Raw genomic sequence first — 22,819 nt, forward strand, 5'->3', positions numbered from 1 at the left:
AGGATGTCATGGGAGGAGTACAAATGGGAGGAGTACAAATGGAAGAATAACTCAAAATAAAAAAAATTGTGACATGAAAGTAACTAACTAAACCCTTGTCAAATACCCACCAAGATTATCATTTGGGCAAGCATTAACTTTGACCCTGGTCTCAACCTTTAACCCTGCCCTCTGAACCCTAAAATGTCTGGTCATGCCATAATGCATCCATATTAATCTCTATAAACTTTGACGGCTACGTTAGACTAGATTAGACTAACAATTAACAAAACGTAAAACAGAGAAATAAGATAGAGAGAGAATAGTTAGTTATGTTGAGTATGTATCGCTTATTTGAAGAGGAAGAGACCTGACAATCAGCAAATTCCTCAAAAAAGCATTTTATTTAGGACACAGTACAGTAAACAGTTTGTTTTACAGTTAAGACATATTGTAGATTATGTGACGATCAACTGATTGCTACACCATATTGATGGGATCTACTGTTAGTGTGACCTGGCAGATGTGTATTGTAACTGCACAACTATGGGCGATAAGTGAGGACCATTTCTTTACAATCCAGCTAGTATTTGGGTAGATGTTCACCGGTCAGATCTCGGGTCTTGTTACGAGTTGTTTTCCAAAAACACTTTGCAGCATCTCACACATTGTTCGTACACATTTTCAAAGTCTTCCTCATGCCCCTACAAGACAGAAAATAAAAGGGAATCAATTAATTTTGCTTCGAAATATTTTTATTAATAAAAGTTACAGAAATGATTGCTCTTCAGAAAGCTATAAAAATACAAAAAAAATTGCTGTGTTCATCAATATATTTTTTATAAGGCATTTAAATAGAGCCATCAAAATAAAATAGAAGGAAACAGCCTTTTCCTTGAGCAACGAAGCAGTTTATCTTTCTCCATATTTGAATCAGAAAGCCTCTAGTTACTAGCTCAATAATTTCCAAACCTGGTAGAATATACGGCTGACATTGGATAGCGGGTTTCTTCAGTGGAGTCGTCCCCCCCCCCCCAAGTTTGTGTGGCAAACTCGTTTAAAACTCAAAATGTACACTGTGTGGATAGTAATGTTTAACGTCAAGAAGAGACTCTTTCCAGAAAAATATACAAAACAGAGTGAGAAATAAAAAATAATAATAGATGTAATATCTGTCCACATGCATTGGTGAAAGACAGACAGTCCATTGTAGAGGCCGGTTGGGGACTCCTAAGGCGATGATCTCATATTCATAAACAATAATATCAGTAACAACCAGGGAAAAGGGCCGACAACTCAGAGTCTATGCATGACAGCGGCATGTAACCTCCACTTTAAAAAGTTCATCCAAAAATGAAAATCTGTCAAGATATTTTCTTTCCTCAGAAATGGTTGAGTGCACATGCTACAGCACCTGTTTCGTAATATGTTTTAAAGTGTTTTTTACTTGTTCAGGCCATTGTAAAGGTAAGAACCGTCTGAAAAATAGTAGTTTTTTTTTTATAGTGGACTGCTCGTTTTATACCATCCTGGAACTAAATTCAACAGCAGAAATGTTCAGAAATGAGTCCCTGTACAAAATGTACTTGGACACATTTGACAGTTAGCCTTTTAATATACTCCTTCATAAGAGCGTCTGCTAAATGACGTAAATGTAAATGTTGGCAGGAGAACAGCCAACCACACCTGAAGACTCTTAAAACACCTACCCAGTTCCTCCACCCCCTTCAACCCAGTCTATGATCCAAACAAAAAGGCTCCAAACTAAGTCTCAGATACACCCTCCTCAGAGCTCGTCATCAGCTCTACGGTTGGACTGAGAAAATCGTGTCTCCATTTATTAAAAAAACAGAGCCGTCTGGCACTAGTCCTTTCCTGTGCTTCGCTGCCATGTGTTGTGGCGACGGGTAACGGACCACAGCCCAGCGCTGTCGACACGCCAAAATATTTATTTACGCGCCTCTGAAACCATGTTTCAGGCTAAGCTCCCTCTGGCTACCACAAACACACAGCTGGTGTTAAAGGTCCAATGCAGACATTTTTATCTCAATATAAAATCTCTGGGTAACAATTAAGTACCTTACTGTGATTGTTTTCAATTGAAATAGTCAAAAAGAAACAAAAATAGCTTCTTAGCAAAGAGTAATTTCTCAAGGAAGAATTTTGCTAGGACTGTTTGGGAGTGGTCTAAGTGGGGAGGGGAAAACTGAAAACTAGCTATTATTGGCAGAGAGGTTTGGAACTCTTTCTTATTGGTCTATTCATTAATTGACTGCCTGGAGGCAAGCCAAAACTCCATCCCACCAACAGGCTGAAATTCCAGGCGTTTTCAAACAGCTCTTACACTAAAAGGGCATTATCATTTTCACAATATTATTACAACCTCGTAGTGTGGAAATATATATAAAACACAGGAAAATCACATTTTTGACTGCACTGGGATTTTAACACACAGGGACAGACAGCCAAGAAGAGGAACACATGATTGAGCCAGTGCACACACACACACTTTCTTTTGGTCAACCACAACCATCTCAACATTAATACTTTGCTGTCATTATTCTATCAAAAGTGATTTTTCCTGAAACCCTAATATAAAGATCTCAATTACCCACACATGACATTAGGCGATCAGAGGTCTACCCGCAACATGCATGTCCCTAGTCAAGACCACACAACAAATTCATTAATTTATTATTTTAACAAGAATATAGGACAGGCGATATGATTTATGTAGCATTCCTCATCAAACCAAATCCAGTTTGCCTGCATTTTCACATTCCTGAAACGTTTTCCTACTTTTTTCTAATTATCTTCCTCCGCAACAAACTGAGACTGTAGACCAATAACTAGACTTCAATTATCAAACTAACTGCCATTCGACCCCCCCGCCATTCTCCCTCCCCCAGTATCAGCCCCCCCATCACATCCATGTAGAAATCCAATTTATTCTGCATAAACCAACCGGCCTCCACTTCCGGTGCCATTTGGCAGGACTTACGAATTTACGATTTTTGCGCTAGTTGGCTGTACCTGCATCAAAACTCCAGTATTTTTCCTTCATAGCTTGTTCTCCATCTTCATTTTAAAAAGGGAGCCAATTTGTTTTCAGCACTTTAATTTCCATGACTGATCAAGACTTGTTTTCTCATGGCTCTCTTGTCCATCTGCAGCAGACATATGGTGAGCAATATGTTTGGAACATTGAAATCGAATTATCAAATCCATACAGAATTGTGCATATCGCAATACATATCGTATCGGCACCAAAGTATCGTGATAATATTGTATCGTAAGGTCCTTGGCAATTCCCAGCCCTACAGGAATACAAGATCTTGCTACTGGTTTCCCATCAGAAACCAATTATTCCATACAGGGGTTTTAACTGGGGATGACATGAGGCTTAGATAGTGCTGGTGTGAGTACACAAGGACTCCCGGAATTGTGGGCGTTAACATGGAAACTTACCCTGTGGAGAACATTACATTGTTCTACTGAATGTGTTACCTTACCTCGCTGTAAGTGTATGGATTCATGTAGCCTACAGTACTTTAGAATAATGTTTGCGGGGTAAGCCATATGCAGTCATGTTTCTTTTTGATTCACAGCGCGAACAGCAGAATCAATTTTTTGTCTAAGCCTAGTAACCCAGTTGTGACCAGATAGGGCCCCTTAGTACTGGTGGGAAAACACTAAGTGTTTCGCACTGTCAGTGCAGTAGACTTACGTAGTAAGGGTCTTTGATGATCAGTTGTTTCTCTGGGTCGTACGAGCCCAGCAGCTCGATCTTGGCTTTGCTGTTTTTCACAGAGTTCGCCTTCTTTTTCAGGTCACTGTACAGAGAGAGATAAGTCAGAGACTGTTAGGATTTGTTCCTGTGACAATACTAAAGTCAATACCACTGTACAGTGTTATTTTGGACCAAATATTTTACAGACTTTTACAAATTTAACAACCCATTTGATAGAACAACTTTTCTAACTTTTATTGTGGTATAAATGGCCATCTGTCCATAACAAATGGAACCAAATAAAAAGGTTTAATGAGTCTTAACCACCCATTTTGTTGGTTTGGTGTGTCTGTGACATGCAAGAGCCTGTGAAAAAGAACTTCCTTCACATAGGACAACACATCTATTCTATTTCAAGTCTTCTAAATGGCTTATTGTGGTATATGCTATCAGTGCATAACAAGTAGAACTCTGAAACCAAATATCAATATAGTTCCTTAAAGGCTACACAACTTCTTCAAACAAGTCCTCACAACCCAACTGTGGAAATGAGTATTTTATTGACTTTATTGGTTTCTTTTATTTTGATGTTGGGGTAATTAGGCTTATAAATACAACAATACACTCAGACAGTAATAAAAGTAGAGAGGAAGGATCCATGCACCATGCCTGGCTGTAAACCAGACCACAGGGGTTTGGAAATGCAGCGGATGGATTTTAAAACACTATTACTAACCCAGGCACTAAAACAAAGCTGTTGCCAGGTCCTTCCCATTGTAAGCAGTGTAATGGCTCAAATGAGATGGCCAGTCATACTGCTTGGACGTAGAGGGGACTGACTCCCCCACAGTGAGGGTATGGGGCCAAGCTGGGAAGCCTCCAATACTGGGAATAGGACTCAAAACAGGAAACTACCGCCCACCACTGCCACCTCCCATGCCTAGCACTGGGGTAGAGCAGTGGCCCCCTGTCGCTTTCATGGGGGGGAGGGGTGTTAAGGTGAGTTGTATAGCACTGCACTGTAAATGTAGAATGCAGCGGAGCTAAAAGGGTTCCTGGTTCCCACTGACTAAACTGAAATGTAAGTAAAGCACTATAATCCAACACACACACAAACTAACTGGTGACGATTAATTAGGTCATTGGTAATAATTGGCGGGGAGTTAAGGTTAATCTCTTTCTCTCGCTAGCCAACCAAATACTTGGAGAGAGAAACAGAAAAAGGAGGAAAAGGGAAAAGTAGCCCCCAAACAGCAAAGACCTCAGTAAGCTGCTTACTGACCAAATCCGCCATAGGCATGTGATCTCTAAATTATCCCTGAACGTTCAAAGTAGCAAGAAATATCCCTCCCCCTGCCCAGGCTTCACATGCAAACAGCTTAGGGACACTCACTTGTTAGACAGACTTTACCCCTACACTTTACATAGACCTTGAGGTGTACATGTTGCCTAAATGTCACGTCTGCATCTGTGTGTGTACACACAATCGCCAAGGCGTCCCCCTACCTGACCTATTGCAGGGAAAGCCAAACTTTTTAACATAGAGAATGACAGCCATCACCAAGTTCCTGATATAAAGTTTGGATCTGACAATGACTTCATTCCTATTGTACTTTTTTTGCTTGGTCTGTTCTGTCTATCTCAATTTCCCGGGCCATTTCTACACTCTGCATAAGCTCTTCTCTGCCTTAGTTTGTGACCCCGGTAATCATGTGTGGGTAAGTGCCATAGGGTCAGAGAACAAGTAAACCCCAGGGATGTTCCTCAATTATGGCTTGTTTTTTACTCCAGTAAATAATTTTGAATGACAGCCCGGAATAAAATAGACTTGTGATGTCATGGCACAGAACACCGTTCTATGAGTCAGTATCCGTGCAGATGTTGCAAATTGTGTTAACCCCCCTCTTGAACAAAGGAAGCAGACCGAGCACACACACATACGCATGGACACACACATGCACGCACGCACGCACTCACACACATATGAACATATGGTTAAGATGCACATACCTCAAATTGCTCTCATCCATGCACAGAATGTAGTCAAAAGTCATAAAATCCTCCTTTGTCACCTAGAAGAAAAAAACACAGAAGACAAAATGTTAACATTGGCACTGGTGTTTTTAGAAGACTGCATGCTGTGCTTTCTCTATAAAGTTGAACTGTCAGGCACTAGGTCTTAGATAACTTGTGCATGGTAAATACATTCCATTACAGTGGTAAAGACCTCTCCCTGGTTCTCAATGAGTAAAATTGAGACTCATTAAGAAATTTGAGAAGTTCCAGAGAACTCTGAGAGGAAGGAGAAAGAGGGAGCGCGAGAGAAGGAGAGGAGCTGTGTCTGGGTCCCCCCCATGTTAAGGGTTATGAAAGGGATCAAAGCAGTACATCTAAGTACAGTGCATTCGGAAAGTATTCAGACCCTTTGACTTTTTCCACATTTTGGTTACGTTGTGTACAGTCTTAATCTAAAATGGATTAAATGAATTTTCCCCCTCGTCAATCTACACTAAATACCCCATAATGACGAAGTGAAAACAGGTTTTTAGATATTTTTGAAAATGTATAAAGAAATCTGTAACAGAAATACCTTGTTTACATAAGCGTTCAGACCCTTTGCTATGAGACTCGAAATTTAGCTCAGGTGCATCCTGTTTCCATTGATCATCCTTGAGATGTTTCTACAACTTGATTGGAGTCCACTGGTGGTAAATTCAATTGACTGGACATGATTTGGAAAGGCACACACCTGTCTATATATGGAGTTTGCCAAAAGGCACCTAAAAGACTCTCAGACCATGAGAAACAAGATTCTCTGGTCTGATGAAACCAAGATTGAACTCTTTGGCCTGAATGCCAAGTGTCACGTCTGGAGGAAACCTGTTACCATCCCTACGGTGAAGCATGGTGGTGGCAGCATCATGCTGTGGGATGTTTTTCAGGGGCAGGGATTGTGAGACTAGTCAGGATCGAGGGAAAGATGAACGGAGCAAAGTACAGCGAGATCCTTGATGAAATCCTGCTCCAGAGTGCTCAGGACCTCAGACTGGGGTGAAGGTTCACCTTCCAACAGGACAACGACCCTAAGCACACAGCCAAGACAACGCAGGAGTGGCTTCGGGACAAGTCTCTGAATGTCCTTGAGTGACCCAGCCAGAGCCCGGACTTCAACCCGATTGAACATCTCTGGAAAGACCTGAATATAGCTGTGCAGCGACGCTCCCCATCCAACCTGACAGAGCTTGAGAGGATCTGCAGTGAAGAATGTGAGAAACTCCACAAATACAGGTGTACCAAGCTTGTAGGGCATACCCAAGAAGACTCGAGGCTGTAGTCGCTGCCAAAGGTGCTTCAACAAAGTACATGAGTAAAGGGTCTGAATACTTATGTAAATGTAACATTTCAGTTTTTTCTATTTTTAATACATTTGCACATTTCTAAAAACCAGTTTTTGTTTTGTCATTATGGGGTATTGTGTGTAGATTGATGAGGGAGAAAAACAAAACGTTACCCCTTTTTCTCCCCAATTTCATGGTATCCAAATTGGTAGTTACAGTCTTGTCCCATCGCTGCAACTCCCGTACGGACTCAGGAGAGGCGAAGGTCGAGAGCCGTGCGTCCCCCGAAACACAACCCAGCCGAGCCGCACTGCTTCTTGACACAATGCCCACTTAACCCTGAAGCCAGCCGCACCAACGTGTCGGAGGAAACCCTGTACACCTGGCGACCGTGTCAGCGTGCACTGCATCCGGCCCGCCACAGGAGTCGCTAGTGCGCGATGTGACAAGAATATCCCTGCCGGCCAAACCCTCCCCTAACCTGGACGACGCTGGGCCAATTGTGCGCCGCCCCATGGGTCTCCCGGTCGCGGCCGGCTGCGACAGAGCCTGGACTCTAACCAGGATCTCTAGTGACACAGCTAGCACTGTGATGGAAAAAAAAAAAATTTGAATCAATTTTAGAATAAGGCTGTAACGTAACAAAATGTGGAAAAGTGAAGGGGTCTGAATACTTTCCGAATGCACTGTATGTGGATCTTGTTTCTGTAACACTTACTCAGCAGCCATGGCTCAGGAGAGAGCGAGGCCATGCCTCAATTATGGTTTGAAAGGGTTTCTAGGGTGGGACTTGGGAATAGAGAGGTAAAAAGAGTGAAGAGAAAGAAGTAGAGGGAGTAAAGACAGAGAGAAAGAGCGATTTACATGAAATAAATGTACATGAAAGCTGTAATAAGAGTATATAATAACTACGTGTTGTGTATGGATGTTGGTAGGGACAATTTGTATTGATCCTAAAACCCTTGCTAAATCAAAGTTTCCATCCACTGCTATTTCAACACGGTAGTTCCCCGCTTGGGCTTTACAGCGCAAACACACACACAATATGTCTTCTCCCTTTGCAATAATCTCTGGTTAAAATCCTCATGTGAACCCCCTCCACAATGCAGCGATAGAGCCTGGTTGGATTTCTGGAATTTTTGACTGACAGTCGGGGAGGCTGTTATATGAGGAACGGGTAGGAGGGGAGAGATATAAGGAGAAATCAGGGAGAATGAGGACCTGGTCTGAGGTCAGATAGATAAAAAGTTCAGAGACCGTGTGGAGTTGTTGAGTTATTGTATGACTCTTGGTGTGCAGCGAGTGGAGCAGGGAACTATCTTCTTACAAAAACCAAACTGAGTCTCAGCAAGAGCTCAGTCTAAAGCTACAATAAGTCAAATGTGGTGATGGGAATTGGGATGACACCCAAACTGAAAAAATTGCGCTTGATTCTGACTATTTGCATTCAGGGCAAAAAATCATTGCGCTTCAAACCCCTTGCAGGGCCCCCTCCAATCAAATCCATCATCCGGGATTTCCAGTGTTAAGACTAACATAACTTAATCTTTCTCTGTAATGATACACTTTCTCTGTAACGATACACTTATGGATTCATTTACTCAATAAAACAAACAATTAATAGTCTCCATTCTATCCCCTTGCCGTTGTCTCTCAATAAAACAAACAAAACTCCAGTTTTTGATTAAACAGAGCGAGAGAGAGAAACTCAGAGCTTGTCAAAGTTCATTGCGTGGAGACATGGGTGGCTCTGAGCCAGGGCAGCGTTGAGCTCCCATCCCTAATTTGTGGAGATTAGAACGGGGTCGGCCTCTGTCCGTTATGCGAGACAAACCAACATGACGGCAGCTCCCCTTCCCAGCATTGGGTCAGGGAGGGCACCAGAGAGCTGGCAGGAGAGACAGGGAGAGCTGGAAATACTTTGGAGAGAAAAAGACCAGCAAAACATGAGGCCCACTAACACAGTTGGCAACCAGGGTTGGGGTGAATTCCATTTCAATTACAGTCAATTAAGAAAGTAAACCAAATTACACATTTTCTACAATGAAAACCGTGTACGAGAATTGGAATTTCAGCGTACTTCCTGAATTGACTGGAATTGAAATGGAATTAACCCCAAGCTTGTCTCTTTCAGTAGACTGAGTAGATTTGGAGAGCCTAGATGTGAGGATACCAGACTTCATAACATCTTGGTGTGATTTAACAGCAACTTTCAGGATGCAATACTAAGCATTTGCAATAAAAGTTAGTACTGCTAGGAAAGTCATCGTGCTTGAGTGTTTCATACATAGGATTTAGGCTAATACAGCCAACTCACACACACTGTATCCATGCCACACACATTTTTATACATAGTCTCCACAGTGACCCAGTGACACAGCAAGGACCCCAGGGTAACTGATGTATCATATACCTGTCGGGCCCTGTGTTTTGTCTCAATGCCATGTGTCCTCAGGCAGGCCAGACCACGGGCGTCCGGGGAGCTGCCTGTGTTCCAGTCAGTCGTGGCACCACTGTCTATGACCCACTGCAACAACAGAGAACACAAGAGCTAACTAGCTAATGCTAACAAGAAGGAGAAAGGGGTTGGTCGTACCTGCCTGGCTACATGCCTCATGGGCACGCCATGTTTCTTCATGCAGGCTTGACCACGGTGGTCTGGAGGGTTGCCTATCTCATAGGTGGAGGTGGCAGCACTGTCTATCCTCCACTATGCAGAGCAGGAGAACAGCAACGACAACAACACAGCAAAATGTATTCATATGCACGTACACACAATGACTCAGCACATGCAGCACATTAGAGCAATCTAATAATACCTTAATAATAGGTTGAAATAGTTCAGTCTAATTCGTTTGTTTCGTTTTAAATCAGTGCTCTCTTGAGGATTACCTTGACTCCGCATTAGCCTATACTGTTAAAAAGGACATGGAAAGCAAAAAAATCTATGCATCCCCATCTCTAGAAGCAGAAGACTGCCGAGCTTGGAATATGATGCAGAAGGGGGCACAAATCTTTTTATCAATCAAAAGAGTACAGTAGCTCAAATGCGCAACATATGTGGAGGGAAGGCTATACAAAACAAGTGATCAAATATTTGCATTACTTCTATGTAACAGAGCAGTCAAGATGTTCCTGTGAAGATCTACACTCACATATACAATTAAGCCTTTACCTTGTCAACAACACCAGCATCTGTCGCCATTTTCCTGAAGACTGCTTCGGCGATGGGGGACCTGCAAATGTTCCCTGTTCAAAACAATAATACATAATAAGCTGACTATCATTAGAGTGCTTGGGTAAATTAGGTCACGCTGCTTGCTTCGCCAGTACCGCTTCCTCCTGACTCAGCTCATACTGACGCTCGAACCTAGGACCTCTGCCTCGCAAACACATATGACCGCCCTCCTGAAGTGTCTTACCCAGTCGCGCCACCGAAAAGTTAGCTATTTGGCAGTGCTAGTGGAGATACTTAAGGCTGAGGAGTGAGTTTCACAAATACCCATCTGCTACACTTGCATCAGCAAAAACTCTTGATCTCACAATATCCCCTGGAGTCTTGGCTAATATCTTACCTTATCTACCCTATATTTCTGAATGAAAAATAATAATTTAACTTGTTGAGACCCAAGTAAAACTGACTATCCTACCGATCCTTGACTTCGGCGATGTCATTTACAAAATAGCCTCCAATACTCTACTCAGCAAATTGGATGTAGTCTATCACAGTGCCATCCGTTTTGTCACCAAAGCCCCATATACTACCCACCATTGTGACCTGTACGCTCTTGTTGGCTGGTCCTCACTACCTATTCGTCGCCAAACCCACTGGCTCCAGGCCATCTGTAAATCACTGCTAGGCAAATCCCCGCCTTATCTTAGCTCATTGGTCACCATAGCAACACCCACCCGTAGTATGCGCTCCAGCAGGTATATCTCACTGGTCATCCCCAAAGCCAACACCTCCTTTGGCCGCCATTCCTTCCAGTTCTCTGCTGCCAATGACTGGAACGAATTGCAAAAATCTCTGAAGCTGGAGACTCTTATCTCCCTCACTAACTTTAAGCATCAGTTGTCAGAGCACCTTACCGATCACTGCACCTGTACACAGCCCATCTGAAATTAGCCCACCCAACTACCTCATCCCCATATTGTTATTTATTTTGCTCATTTGCACCCCAGTATCTCTATTTGCACATTATCTCTTGCACATCTATCATTCCAGTGTTAATACTAATTGTAATTATTTTGCACTATGGCCTATTTATTGCCTTACCTCCATAACTTGCTACATGTTAACACACTGTATATATATTTTCTGTTGTATTTTTGACTTTATGTTTTGTTTTACCCCATATGTAACTCTGTGTTGTTGTTTTTATCGCACTGCTTTGCTTTATCTTGGCCAGGTCGCAGTTGTAAATGAGAACTTGTTCTCAACTGGCTTACCTGGTTAAATAAAGGTGACATTTAGTCAACTACAGTGTTTGATTGGCTGTATTACAGGGCAATGTGATCATGTTTTACATTATGCAATTTGAACAATGGAATGTCCTTGAAATAAAATCTCAAATTCACAGTTCAATATAACATCTTGGAAGCTGGCTTTTGACTACGAAGCCTGCCTGGCTATGGCACAAGATCTTTGTACATCATTTTACGTTGGACGCTACTGTCCAAAGATCTTAGGCCATGGTAGAATCATTGAGCAACCTTTTCGTTGCCTTTGTATTTCAGAAATTGATGTGCAATTTAGTTAGCTAGCTAACTCAATAGCTATTGTACCAATGTTTTCAATGGTTTAGCTAGCTAGTTACACAGTAATTTAACTTCTGTAGCTAGCTTAGCATAGTCCCCGTTAGCATCACTTGCCATTCATGTACAAACGGCAGTCAGTTCCAAGTGTATAGCAATTGTTTTAATGTATTATCACCTTGACACACCATTGACTCGTTATGTGCATGAAATCACACAGACTGTGGGTCTTTTCTTGGTCGTTTCTTACCCAAACACACGAACAGAACCGATTTTCCACTGCTGGCTGCCATTTTGCTTTTAGGGTCTTACGTCAGTGTCACTGGAATTTGGCTAGAAGGGATACAGTTTATGTCAGAATTGATATTTCGTAGCAGGTTAGGAGAATTTACGCAGCAGGTTAGGATAATTTACGTAGCAGGTTTGGATAATTGGGTTAGGAAAATGGTTAGGGTTAGCTAAAATGCTAAAAATAAATCAACTTTTGATGTCAATTTGACACAATATGTATTCCATCTAGCCATGGCCATATCATTGGCACGTGCTTCTTCTTCTTATTCGTGTAGTTTTCAGGCAGACTAGACGTTTTGTTGCATATTGCTGGCTTTAACAGGTCGGAGTGTGAATTTCACATTTGTTCACAAAAAAGGGAAAAGGGGAATGGGAGAAAAAAAAATTGCACCACCATCTTACCCTACATATACACCACTATCCCCAACAAACCCACCACCCCTTCCCACTACTTTTGCCCTAACAGATCCGACACCAGGCTGGACATTTCTGATCCCCAGCAACATCCCAGCTAACAACAAATGTTCCAACAACTGTATAATGTTCCCTTAAGCGTGTCATTCGTTCAGTAGCTAACGTTTTTATAGGAATGTTCCCATGATGTGCAAGGAATGTTCCCATGATGTGCAAGGAATGTTTCCAAGAGACCATTCCGTTAATGTCAACTAGAACTTACCCAGAACGTGGTTACCATATTCTCAGAACTTAGGATATTAATGTTCTAGACATGTTTCATGTGTACATTGCAAGAACATTCATCTGTCTAGTTTTGTATGGGTTAGGAGAATATTCCATCAACGTCCCACAAAACATACACAGAACATGGTTGCCATGTTCTCAGAATATATGATATTAATGTTCTAGACACGCTTCATGGGAACGTTGCAAGAATATAAATGTGTCCAAATAACATTTTTATATAGACTGAACAAAAATATAAACGCAACATGTAAAGTGTTGGTCTAATGTTTCATGAGCTGAAATAAAAGATCCCCTAAATGCTCCATACGCACAAAAAGCTTACTTCTCTCACATTTTGTGCACAAATTTGTTTACATCCCTGTTAGTGAGCATTTCTCCTTTGCCAAGATAATCCATCCACCTGACAGGTGTGGCATATCAAATAGCTGATTTAAACAGCATGATCATTACACAGGTTCACCTTGTGCTGGGGACAATAAAAGGGCACTCTAAAATGTGCAGTTTGTCACACAACACAATACCACAGATGTCTTAAGTTTTGAGGGAGCGTGCAATGGCATGCTGACTGCAGGAATGTCCACCAGAGCTGTTGCCAGATAATTGAATGTTAATTTCTCTACCATAAGCCACCTCCAACTTCGTTTTAGAGAATTTGGCAGTACGTCCAACCGGCATCACAACTGCAGACCCCGTGTATGGCATCATGTGGGCTAGTGGCTTGCTGATATCAACGTTGTGAACAGAGTGCCCCATGGTGGCGGTGGGGTTATGGTATGGGCAGGCATAAGCTATGGACAACGAACACAATTGCATTTTATCAATGGCAGTATGAATGCACAGAGATACCGTGACGAGATCCTGAGGCCCATTGTCGTGCCATCTCCTCATGTTTCAGCATGCTAATGCACAGCCCCATGTCGCAACGATCTGTACACAATTCCTGGAAGCTGAAAATGTCCCAGTTCTTCCATGGCCTGCATACTCACCAGACATGTCACCCATTGAGCATGTTTGGGATGCTCTGGATCAACGTGTATGACAGCGTGTTCCAGTTCCCACAATATCCAGCAACTTCGCACAGCCATTGAATAGGAGTGGGGCAACATTCCACAGGCCACAATCAACAGCCTGATCAACTCTATGCAAAGGAGATGTGTTGCGCTGCATGAGACAAATGGTGGTCACACCAGATACTGGCTGGTTTTCTGATCAACGCCACTACTTTTTTTTTTTTTTAAGATATCTGTGACCAGCAGATGCATATCTGTATTCCCAGTCATGGGGAATCCATAGATTAGGTCCTAATTAATTTATTTCAACTCTTTGAAATTGTCGCATGTTGCGTTTATATTTTTGTTCAGTAAATGTGTCCAAAGAAAAATACACATCATGTCTTGTTACTGTTGCCGAGCCAATACTGTTGCCAAGCCAATGAAAGCCCTGATTGGTTAGCTCTTTGTCCGTTGGCAAGGTTAGGGATATTCACACACACAGTGCTTTTAACATACAGTGTTTTCAATTTACAGTACATATTTGACATACATGATTACATTGGACATGTTCATTCATACAATTATTATTATTCAACATGTCCTCAACTGGGATTTGAACTCACAACCTCTTGGTTCATGGTACTCTGAACTTCCTGGTATGCCACCATGTCAGGTATCAGTTAATCTGAGTATTCTCATCATAAAAAAATAAAACTTATTTCAGCAATTGTATAGTTGTCTAATGTTGGTGGGGCATATTTGCCTGTTTTAATGATAAGACACACTTTATTAGTCCACACGAGATGGAAATGTGCATTCTGCTTTTAACACACACACACGCTGTGCAGTGCCCAATGAACAGTTTAGGGGGTTAAGTTCCTTGACATCAGTGGTAGGTGGCACCTGAGATATTGATGCCAGCTACCCTCCAGTTGCTGGCTCACTCCCCACATACACTATTTTCTTGAGTGTACTTTTAACAGAGCTGAGATTTATTTCAAAATGCATTCACCCTATTGCTTACACCTACACTATCAAGTTGTTTCAGATCTACACAATTGCCTAGGAAGGAGGGTTTATGGTTTCTTCTGGACAGGGCCTAACTATATTGGTCCAATAAGCACATGTCCTAGAGATGTCCCTTATTCAGACTAGTTAGGGCGTTCGTCATTGGTGCTGGTGGCCTGGTTTCGAGACCCACTAGGGGAGTCACCTTACTCTCGCCGCCAGAATGTGTTGTCACTGAAAAATACTGTTGGCTGCAATTGTGATAAAGCTGGTTAAAACAATGTACAGTAAGTGTATATTTTGCATTTGTGAAATTATTTTGATGTGACATGAAAGTAAAGGGCTTTCTGTTTCTAGAACAGTGTGGCAATTGAGAATCGATTCACGTTTAGATGGAGTATTTGGCTGTTTTGGCTGCCAGAGCCAGTCTACCTTTGAAAATAACATATAAGATCCTTGGGCCTTAAGGAGTAACGGTAGGCTCCTTAACCTCTTCGGGATCGGTGTCCCGTATACGGAATGGTTGAGCTAACGTGCGCTAATGTGATTAGCATGACTGTTGTAAGTAACAGCAAACTTTCCAGGACATAGGCATGTCTTACATGGGCAGAAAGCTTAAATTCTTGTTAATCTAACTGCACTGTCCAATTTACAGTAGCTATTACAGTGAAAAAATACCATGCTATTGTTTAGTACACATCAACAAAAAACTTATCACGGCAACTGGTTTGATACATTCACCTCTGAAGGTAAACAATGTACTTACATTCAGTAATCTTGCTCTGATTTGTCATCCTGAGGGTCCCAGAGATAAAATGTAGCATAGTTTTGTTTGATAAAATCTATTGTTATATTCAAATGTAGGAACTGGGTTCCACAGTTTGAACCCTTGCTGTCTCTGGCTCCACACCCACCCCGCCCGGCCATCTAGATGTGTGAAAGTAAGTGTATTGTCAGAATGCTGAATGTGGATGTGGTGCAGGAATCAGGCGCAGGACACAGAAGCTTCGTCCAACAGACTTTAGTAGACGACAACGAAATACAAACGGGCCTCAAAAGAGCCCGGAGGCGAGCGATTACGCACACCGTGCGTAAACACCAAAATACAATAAGCGCGCACACAAGTGCAAAAACTCTCCAAACAATGGAGCAAAACAATCACAGCACCTGCTGACAGGCGGAACAATACACACAACACACGACTAACAAAACGAGAACTTATAGGACACATAATTAACACTAAATGGACCCCGGCCTCGGGGACGACCAGGAGGACGCGGAGCAGGGCGCGTGGAATGACCATGGTGGAACTCAGTCAGGAGAGATGGGTCTAAGATGTCCCTCCTCGGCACCCAGCACCGTTCCTCCGGGCCGTACCCCTCCCACTCCACGAGATATTGGAGACCCCCATCCGACGTCTCGAATCCAAGATGGACTGAACTGTGTACGCCGGAGCCCCCTCGATGTCCAGTGGGGGCGGAGGAGTCTCTCCTATCTCACAGTCCTGGAGTGGACCAGCTACCACCGGCCTGAGAAGAGACACGTGGAACGAGGGGTTAACGTGATAATCAATAGGCAGTTGTAACCTGTAACACACCTCGTTCAACCTCCTCAGGACTTTAAAAGGCCCCACAAACCGCCGACCCAGCTTCCGGCAGGGCAGGCGGAGGGGTAGGTTTCTGGTCGAGAGCCAGACTCGATCTCCAGGTGCGTACACCGGCCCCTCACTGCGGTGGAGATCGGCGCTCGCCTTTTGTCGACGGATGGCCCGCTGCAGATGGACGTGTGCAGCGTTCCACGTCTCCTCTGAGCGCCGCACCCACTCATCCACCGCAGGGGCCTCGATCTGGCTCTGATGCCATGGTGCCAGAACCGGCTGGTACCCTAACACACATTGGAAAGGGGTTAGGTTGGTGGAGGAGTGGCGGAGAGAGTTCTGTGCCATCTCTGCCCAGGGAATATACCTCGCCCACTCCTCCGGCCGGCCCTGGCAATACGATCTCAGAAACCTACCCACATCCTGGTTCACTCGTTCTACCTGCCCATTGCTCTCCGGGTGGTACCCCGAGGTAAGGCTCACCGAGACCCCCAAGCGCTCCATGAACACTCTCCAGACTCGGGAGGTGAACTGGGGACCTCGATCAGACACTATATCCTCGGGTACCCCGTAATGCCGGAAGACGTGGGTGAATAGTGCCTCAGCGGTCTGTAGGGCAGTAGGAAAACCCGGCATTGGGAGGAGACGACAGGCCTTAGAGAACCGATCCACAATGACCAGGATGGTGGTATTCCCCTGAGAGGGGGGAAGGTCTGTAACAAAATCCACCGAGATCGCAATCACGGAAACACCCAGACATCGCCCCACACACTGGGCAGACCACACCTTAAGAGCCCTCTGTTGCCACGAAATAGAGGGATTATGGGTAATCAACCAGGGAAGCCCCAGCACCACTGGATATGCAGGAGAGTCGATCAGATATAACTGAATAGTTTCCCCATGACCCCCCTGCGTACTCATCCTAAGTGGCGCTGTGACCTCCCTAATCAACCCCGATCCCAACGGCCGGCTATCTAGTGCATGTACAGGGAAGGGAGCATTGACAGGAAGGAGGGGAATCCCTAACTTTACACAAAAATTCCGATCAACAAAATTCCCAGCTGCGCCTGAATCTACTAGCGCCTTATGCTGGGAATGAGGTGCAACCTGTGGAAAACTGACAGGTATACATAGGTGCACAACAGAGAGCTCTGGGTAAGTGGGGCGCCTACTCACCTGGAAGGACTCCCCAGTGCGTGGCCTGTTGTCTCGCCCCCCTGGGAGACCCTCCCCAGCACCTAGCCGCAGTGTGCCCTCCACGGCCACAGTTGGTGCAGGGGACGGCCCCCCTCGGGCTCCTTCTCCTCCTCTCTCTAGCGCCAGCACCCCCGAGCTCCATAGGGCTCGGCTCGGAGGTGCTGGAGGGTGGAATGGACGGCCCCCACTCGGGACGTCCGCGGGTGACCAGCAGGGTGTCGAGACAGATGGACATGTCCACCAACTGGTCGAACGAGGTTGGTGTCCCTGCAGGCCAGCTCTCGGCGGACGTCCTCCCGCAGACTGCATCGATAGTGGTCGATGAGGGCCCGCTCATTCCACCCTGCATCCGCCGCTAGAGTCCGAATTCCAAGGCGAACTCCTGGGCGCTCCTCTTCTCCCTGTCGGAGGTAGAATAGACGCTCCCCCGCCGCTTTCCCCTCAGGTGGATGGTCGAACACGGCCCTGAAGCGGCGGGAGAACTCCGCGTAGGTGATAGTGGCGGCGTCTATCCCCCTCCATTCGGCGTTGGCCCAGTCCAACGCTTTGCCGGTGAGACAGGAGATGAGGACGGAAACGCTCTCGTGTCCAGAGGGCGCCGGGTGTATGGTGGCCAGGTAGAGTTCCACCTGCAGGAGGAACCCCTGACACCCGGCAGCGGTGCCATCATACGCCCTCGGGAGCGAGAGCCGAATCCCACTGGGTTCTGGAGCTTGGATGGGCGGACTGGCCGATGGTGGTGGTGAGGTAGGTGGAGGTGTGGGTACCCCTCTGTTCTCCCATCGGTGCAGAGTATTTATCACGTCCTGCAGGGCGGTCCCGATTTGATGGATCCTGTCGTCCTGCCCGCGGACGCGCTCCTCCAACGACTCGGGCGCTGCTGCTGCTCCTGCTGATTCCATAGTTGGTGTGTAATTCTGTCAGAATGCTGAATGTGGATGTGGTGCAGGAATCAGGCGCAGGACACAGAAGCTTCGTCCAACAGACTTTAGTAGACGACAACGAAATACAAACGGGCCTCAAAAGAGCCCGGAGGCGAGCGATATGCACACCGCGGCGTGAAATACCAAAAATACAATAAGCGCGCACACAAGTGCGAAAACTCTTCAAACAATGGAGCAAAACAATCACAGCACCTGCTGACAGGCGGAACAATACACACAACACACGACTAACAAAACGAGAACTTATAGGACACATAATTAACACTAAACGGAAACAGGTGTACAAATAAGACAAAACCAAACAAACATCGAAAACATACAACGGTGGCAGCTAGTACTCCGGGGACGACGACCGCCGAAGCCTGCCCGAGCAAGGAGGAGGAGCAGCCTCGGCCGAAACCGTGACATGTATAAGCTAATGATCCATCATGTATGACATTCTTGGGAGTGTGTAAACTTACATTTTGTATTACCATATCATTTTTGTATGTTCTCTATAGTTATGTACTTGAAAATGTATCAATTGACCAATTCGGCACATTTGGGCAGACTTGATACAAAATAGTCCAGTCTTACAATGCTTCACTGGATCAATCTGAAACTTTGCACATACACTGCTCCCATCTAGTGGCCAAAATCTAAATTGCGCCTAAACTGCAATATTATATTGTGGCCTTTCTCTTGCATTTCAGAGATGAAGAAAAAATATATATATTAGAAAACGCATGTTTTTTTTGTTTGTATTATCTTTTACCACAAACTTCAAAGTGTTTCCTTTCAAATGGTATCAAGAATATGCATATCCTTGCTCCAGGTCCTGAGCTACAGGCAGTTAGATTTGGGTATGTCATTTTAGGCGAAAATTGAAAAAAAGGGTCCGATCCTCTTAAAAAACTGGACACGATAATGTTCTTGCAACGTCCCATGAAACGTGTCTAGAACATTAATATTGTATATTTTGAGAACATGGCAACCATGTTCTGAATATGTTTGGTGGAATGTTGATGGAATATTCTCCTAACCCCATGTTGTATATTCTGAGAACATTGTAAATCCATTCTAGATTTTATAACCAAAACATGCTAAAAAGGTACTCAGAAGGTTTTTGCTAAAATAGATTGAATGTTACGCTAACAAACTGAAAACTGGACACTCAAACATTAGGGGAACATTATGGGTAACATTACAAAAATGTTCTCTCTACCTATAATTGTTAGCTGGGCTTGTATTAGGGAGACGTAGGTTTGTACAAGTTGTACTAATGCAGCGGTAACCTGCTAATCCGAACTAGGAAACTCAGAAATTTCCGATTTTCTAATTGGTTGTCTACTGAACAAAAATATAAACGCAACATGCAACAATTTCAAAGATTTTACAGTTACAGTTCATATAAGGAAATCAGTCAATTGAAATAAATTCATTAGGCCCTAATCTATGGATTTCACATGACTGGGCAGGGGTGCAGCCATGGTGTCACGATCGTCGAGAACAGAGGACCAATGCGCAGCGTTGAATGCAAACATATTTATTAAATCTGAAAGATAACACGAACAAAACAACAAAACGATAACGTGACGTCCTTAGCTCAAACACAACCTACTAGGAACACGGAACAAGATCCCACAAACACTGAGGGAAAACAGACTGTTTAAATATGGTTCCCAATCAGAGACAACCAGCAACAGCTGACACTCGTTGCCTCTGATTGGGAACCACTCTGGCCAACATAGAAATACAAGACCTAGAATGGAAAACAAAGAGCACAAAACATAGACTCTACACACCCTGGCTCAACATAAAAGAGTCCCTAGAGCCAGGGCGTGACAGTACCCCCCCCCAAAGGCGCGGACTCCGACCGCGCCAACAGAACACCACAGTGATCCCCACTCCCTCTCTAACCCCCCACAGTACCCCTGGTCCGGTCTGGCCCTGCTGGCCGGAGCTGGACTGAACACTGGTGGAGCGGATTGCTCTAACTCCGACGTGGAGCAGCTGACCGGTACCGGACCAGGCACCGGTGGAACAGGCACGGGCCGTGTCGGACTGACGACGCACACCACTGGCTTGGTGTGGGGAGCAGGAACAGGCCAAGCCGGCCTGACGAAGCGCACCACCGGCTTGGTGCGGGGAGCAGGAACAGGCCGGACCGGGCTGGCGACGCGCACCATAGGCTCGGTGCGGGGAGCAGGAACAGGCCGGGCCGGGCTGGCGACGCGCACCATAGGCTTGGTGCGGGGAGCAGGAGCGGGCCGGACCGGGCTGGCGACGCGCACCATAGGCTTGGTGCGGGGAGCAGGAGGGGCCGGACCGGGCTGGCGACGCGCACCATTGGCTTGGTGCGGGGAGCAGGAACAGGCCGGGCCGGGCTGGCGACGCGCACCATTGGCTTGGTGCGGGGAGCAGGAACAGGCCGGGCCGGGCTGGCGACGCGCACCATTGGCTTGGTGCGGGGAGCAGGAACAGGCCGGGCCGGGCTGGCGACGCGCACCATAGGCTCGGTGCAAGGGACAGGAACAGACCGGACCGTACTGGGGACACACACCACTGGCCTTACGCCGGGATCAGGAACGGGCCGGACCGGACTGGTAACACACCCCAGTACGTCTCGCCGTGCCTCTACACCTTCCTTCCCCTCTTTGACCAGTGGCCCCCGTAACCTGGCGGCCTTCTCTGCCAACCCGCTGGGCCGCTCAACTGCGGTCTCCTGCTGCCCCGTCGTCCATGGCGTTAGCCCCCCCGTAAAAAATGTCTGGGCTTCTCTCCTACCCGTGGACCAGGTCTCCATATCTCTCGCCAGCCTTTCGCCCTTCTGCTTCCACGTCAAGCCCCTCTCTTGCTCACCCGGATTGACCCAGTCGAGGAGGCGCTGGATATCCGCCAGAGATTTCCCTGGCGATGGCTCCTGGACCCGCTGCTTGGTCCAGTTCTGGTGGGATCTTCTGTCACGATCGTCGGGAACAGAGGACCAATGCGCAGCGTTGAATGCAAACATATTTATTAAATCTGAAAGATAACACGAACAAAACAACAAAACGATAACGTGACGTCCTTAGCTCAAACACAACCTACTAGGAACACGGAACAAGATCCCACAAACACTGAGGGAAAACAGACTGTTTAAATATGGTTCCCAATCAGAGACAACCAGCAACAGCTGACACTCGTTGCCTCTGATTGGGAACCACTCTGGCCAACATAGAAATACAAGACCTAGAATGGAAAACAAAGAGCACAAAACATAGACTCTACACACCCTGGCTCAACATAAAAGAGTCCCTAGAGCCAGGGCGTGACACATGGGTGGGCCTTGGAGGGCATGGGCCCACCCACTTGGCAGCCAGGCCCACCCACTGGGGAGCCAGGCCCAGCCAATCAGAATGAGATTTTCCCCACAAAAGGGCTTTATTACAGACAGAAACACTCCTCAGCACCCCAGTCTGACATTTCCGAGTTAACTAGTTCCGACTAGCACGTGAACGCAGCATATGCGCCATTCTTTCTGCCTCAAGTCATCCACCCACCTCCCAATATGCTTATGGCTCCTTATGTCACTGTCACTTTCACTGGGTTGGCCAATATTATGCCTGATTCAAAATCTAGGAAATTCTGCTGTGCTTGCTGTCACCCGCGGGTGTGCACGTGTATCTGCAAGTTGTCACGATCGTCTAACATAGAGGACCAATGCGCAGCGTTGAAGGTGAACATATTTTAATACTATAAATGATCACACGATCAAAAACACAAACGAAAACGTGACGTCTACGGTTTCACACAAACCGAAATGAACAAGAAACCACAAACACAACGTGAAAGACAGATAGTTAAATATGGCTCCCAATCAGAGACAACGAGCCAACAGCTGACACTCGTTACCTCTGATTGGGAGTCACTCAAACAAAGAAATACAATAACCTAGAACCCACCACAAAACATAGAAACTAACACCCTGGCTCAACATACGAGAGTCCCCCGAGCCAGGGCGTGACAGTACCCCCCCCTAAAGGCGCGGACTCCGACCGCGCCAACGAAACACAACAGGGGAGGGACCGGGTGGGCACTCCGCCTAGGCGGCGGATCCGGCTCCAGTGGAACAGGCACGTGCACGTGCCGGACCGACGACGCACACCACTGGCTTGGTGTGGGGAACAGGCACGGGCCGTGCTGCACTGACGACGCACACCACTGGCTTGGTGTGGGGAGCAGGAGCGGGCCGGACAGGGCTGACGAACCGCCCCACAGACTTGGTGCTGGGAGCAGGAATGGGCCGGACCGGGCTGGCGACGCGC

General features: G+C 45.7%; 1 protein-coding gene across 2 annotated transcripts; it reads right to left on the bottom strand.

Annotated features, from left to right (window-relative positions):
• Positions 1 to 364: 364 nt before the first annotated feature.
• Positions 365 to 12,154, bottom strand: acp1 (acid phosphatase 1). 2 transcript variants are annotated; one of them, XM_041860372.1, is made up of 6 exons: positions 12,053 to 12,154; positions 10,223 to 10,296; positions 9,461 to 9,574; positions 5,720 to 5,781; positions 3,707 to 3,812; positions 365 to 683 (listed from the first exon to the last, which is right to left on the bottom strand). In XM_041860372.1, exons 1-6 carry the CDS (start codon positions 12,093 to 12,095, stop codon positions 606 to 608), a joined length of 477 nt encoding a protein of 158 aa, XP_041716306.1. In that variant the 5' UTR covers positions 12,096 to 12,154; the 3' UTR covers positions 365 to 605. The 2 variants fall into 2 exon arrangements, with proteins under 2 accessions (XP_041716306.1, XP_041716305.1); XM_041860371.1 differs by lacking the exon at positions 9,461 to 9,574 and adding an exon at positions 9,644 to 9,757.
• Between the last annotated feature and the right edge of the window lie 10,665 nt (positions 12,155 to 22,819).

This window comes from Coregonus clupeaformis, chromosome 33, assembly GCF_020615455.1.
Source record: "Coregonus clupeaformis isolate EN_2021a chromosome 33, ASM2061545v1, whole genome shotgun sequence".
In the NCBI taxonomy this organism is placed as follows: Eukaryota; Metazoa; Chordata; class Actinopteri; order Salmoniformes; family Salmonidae; genus Coregonus; species Coregonus clupeaformis.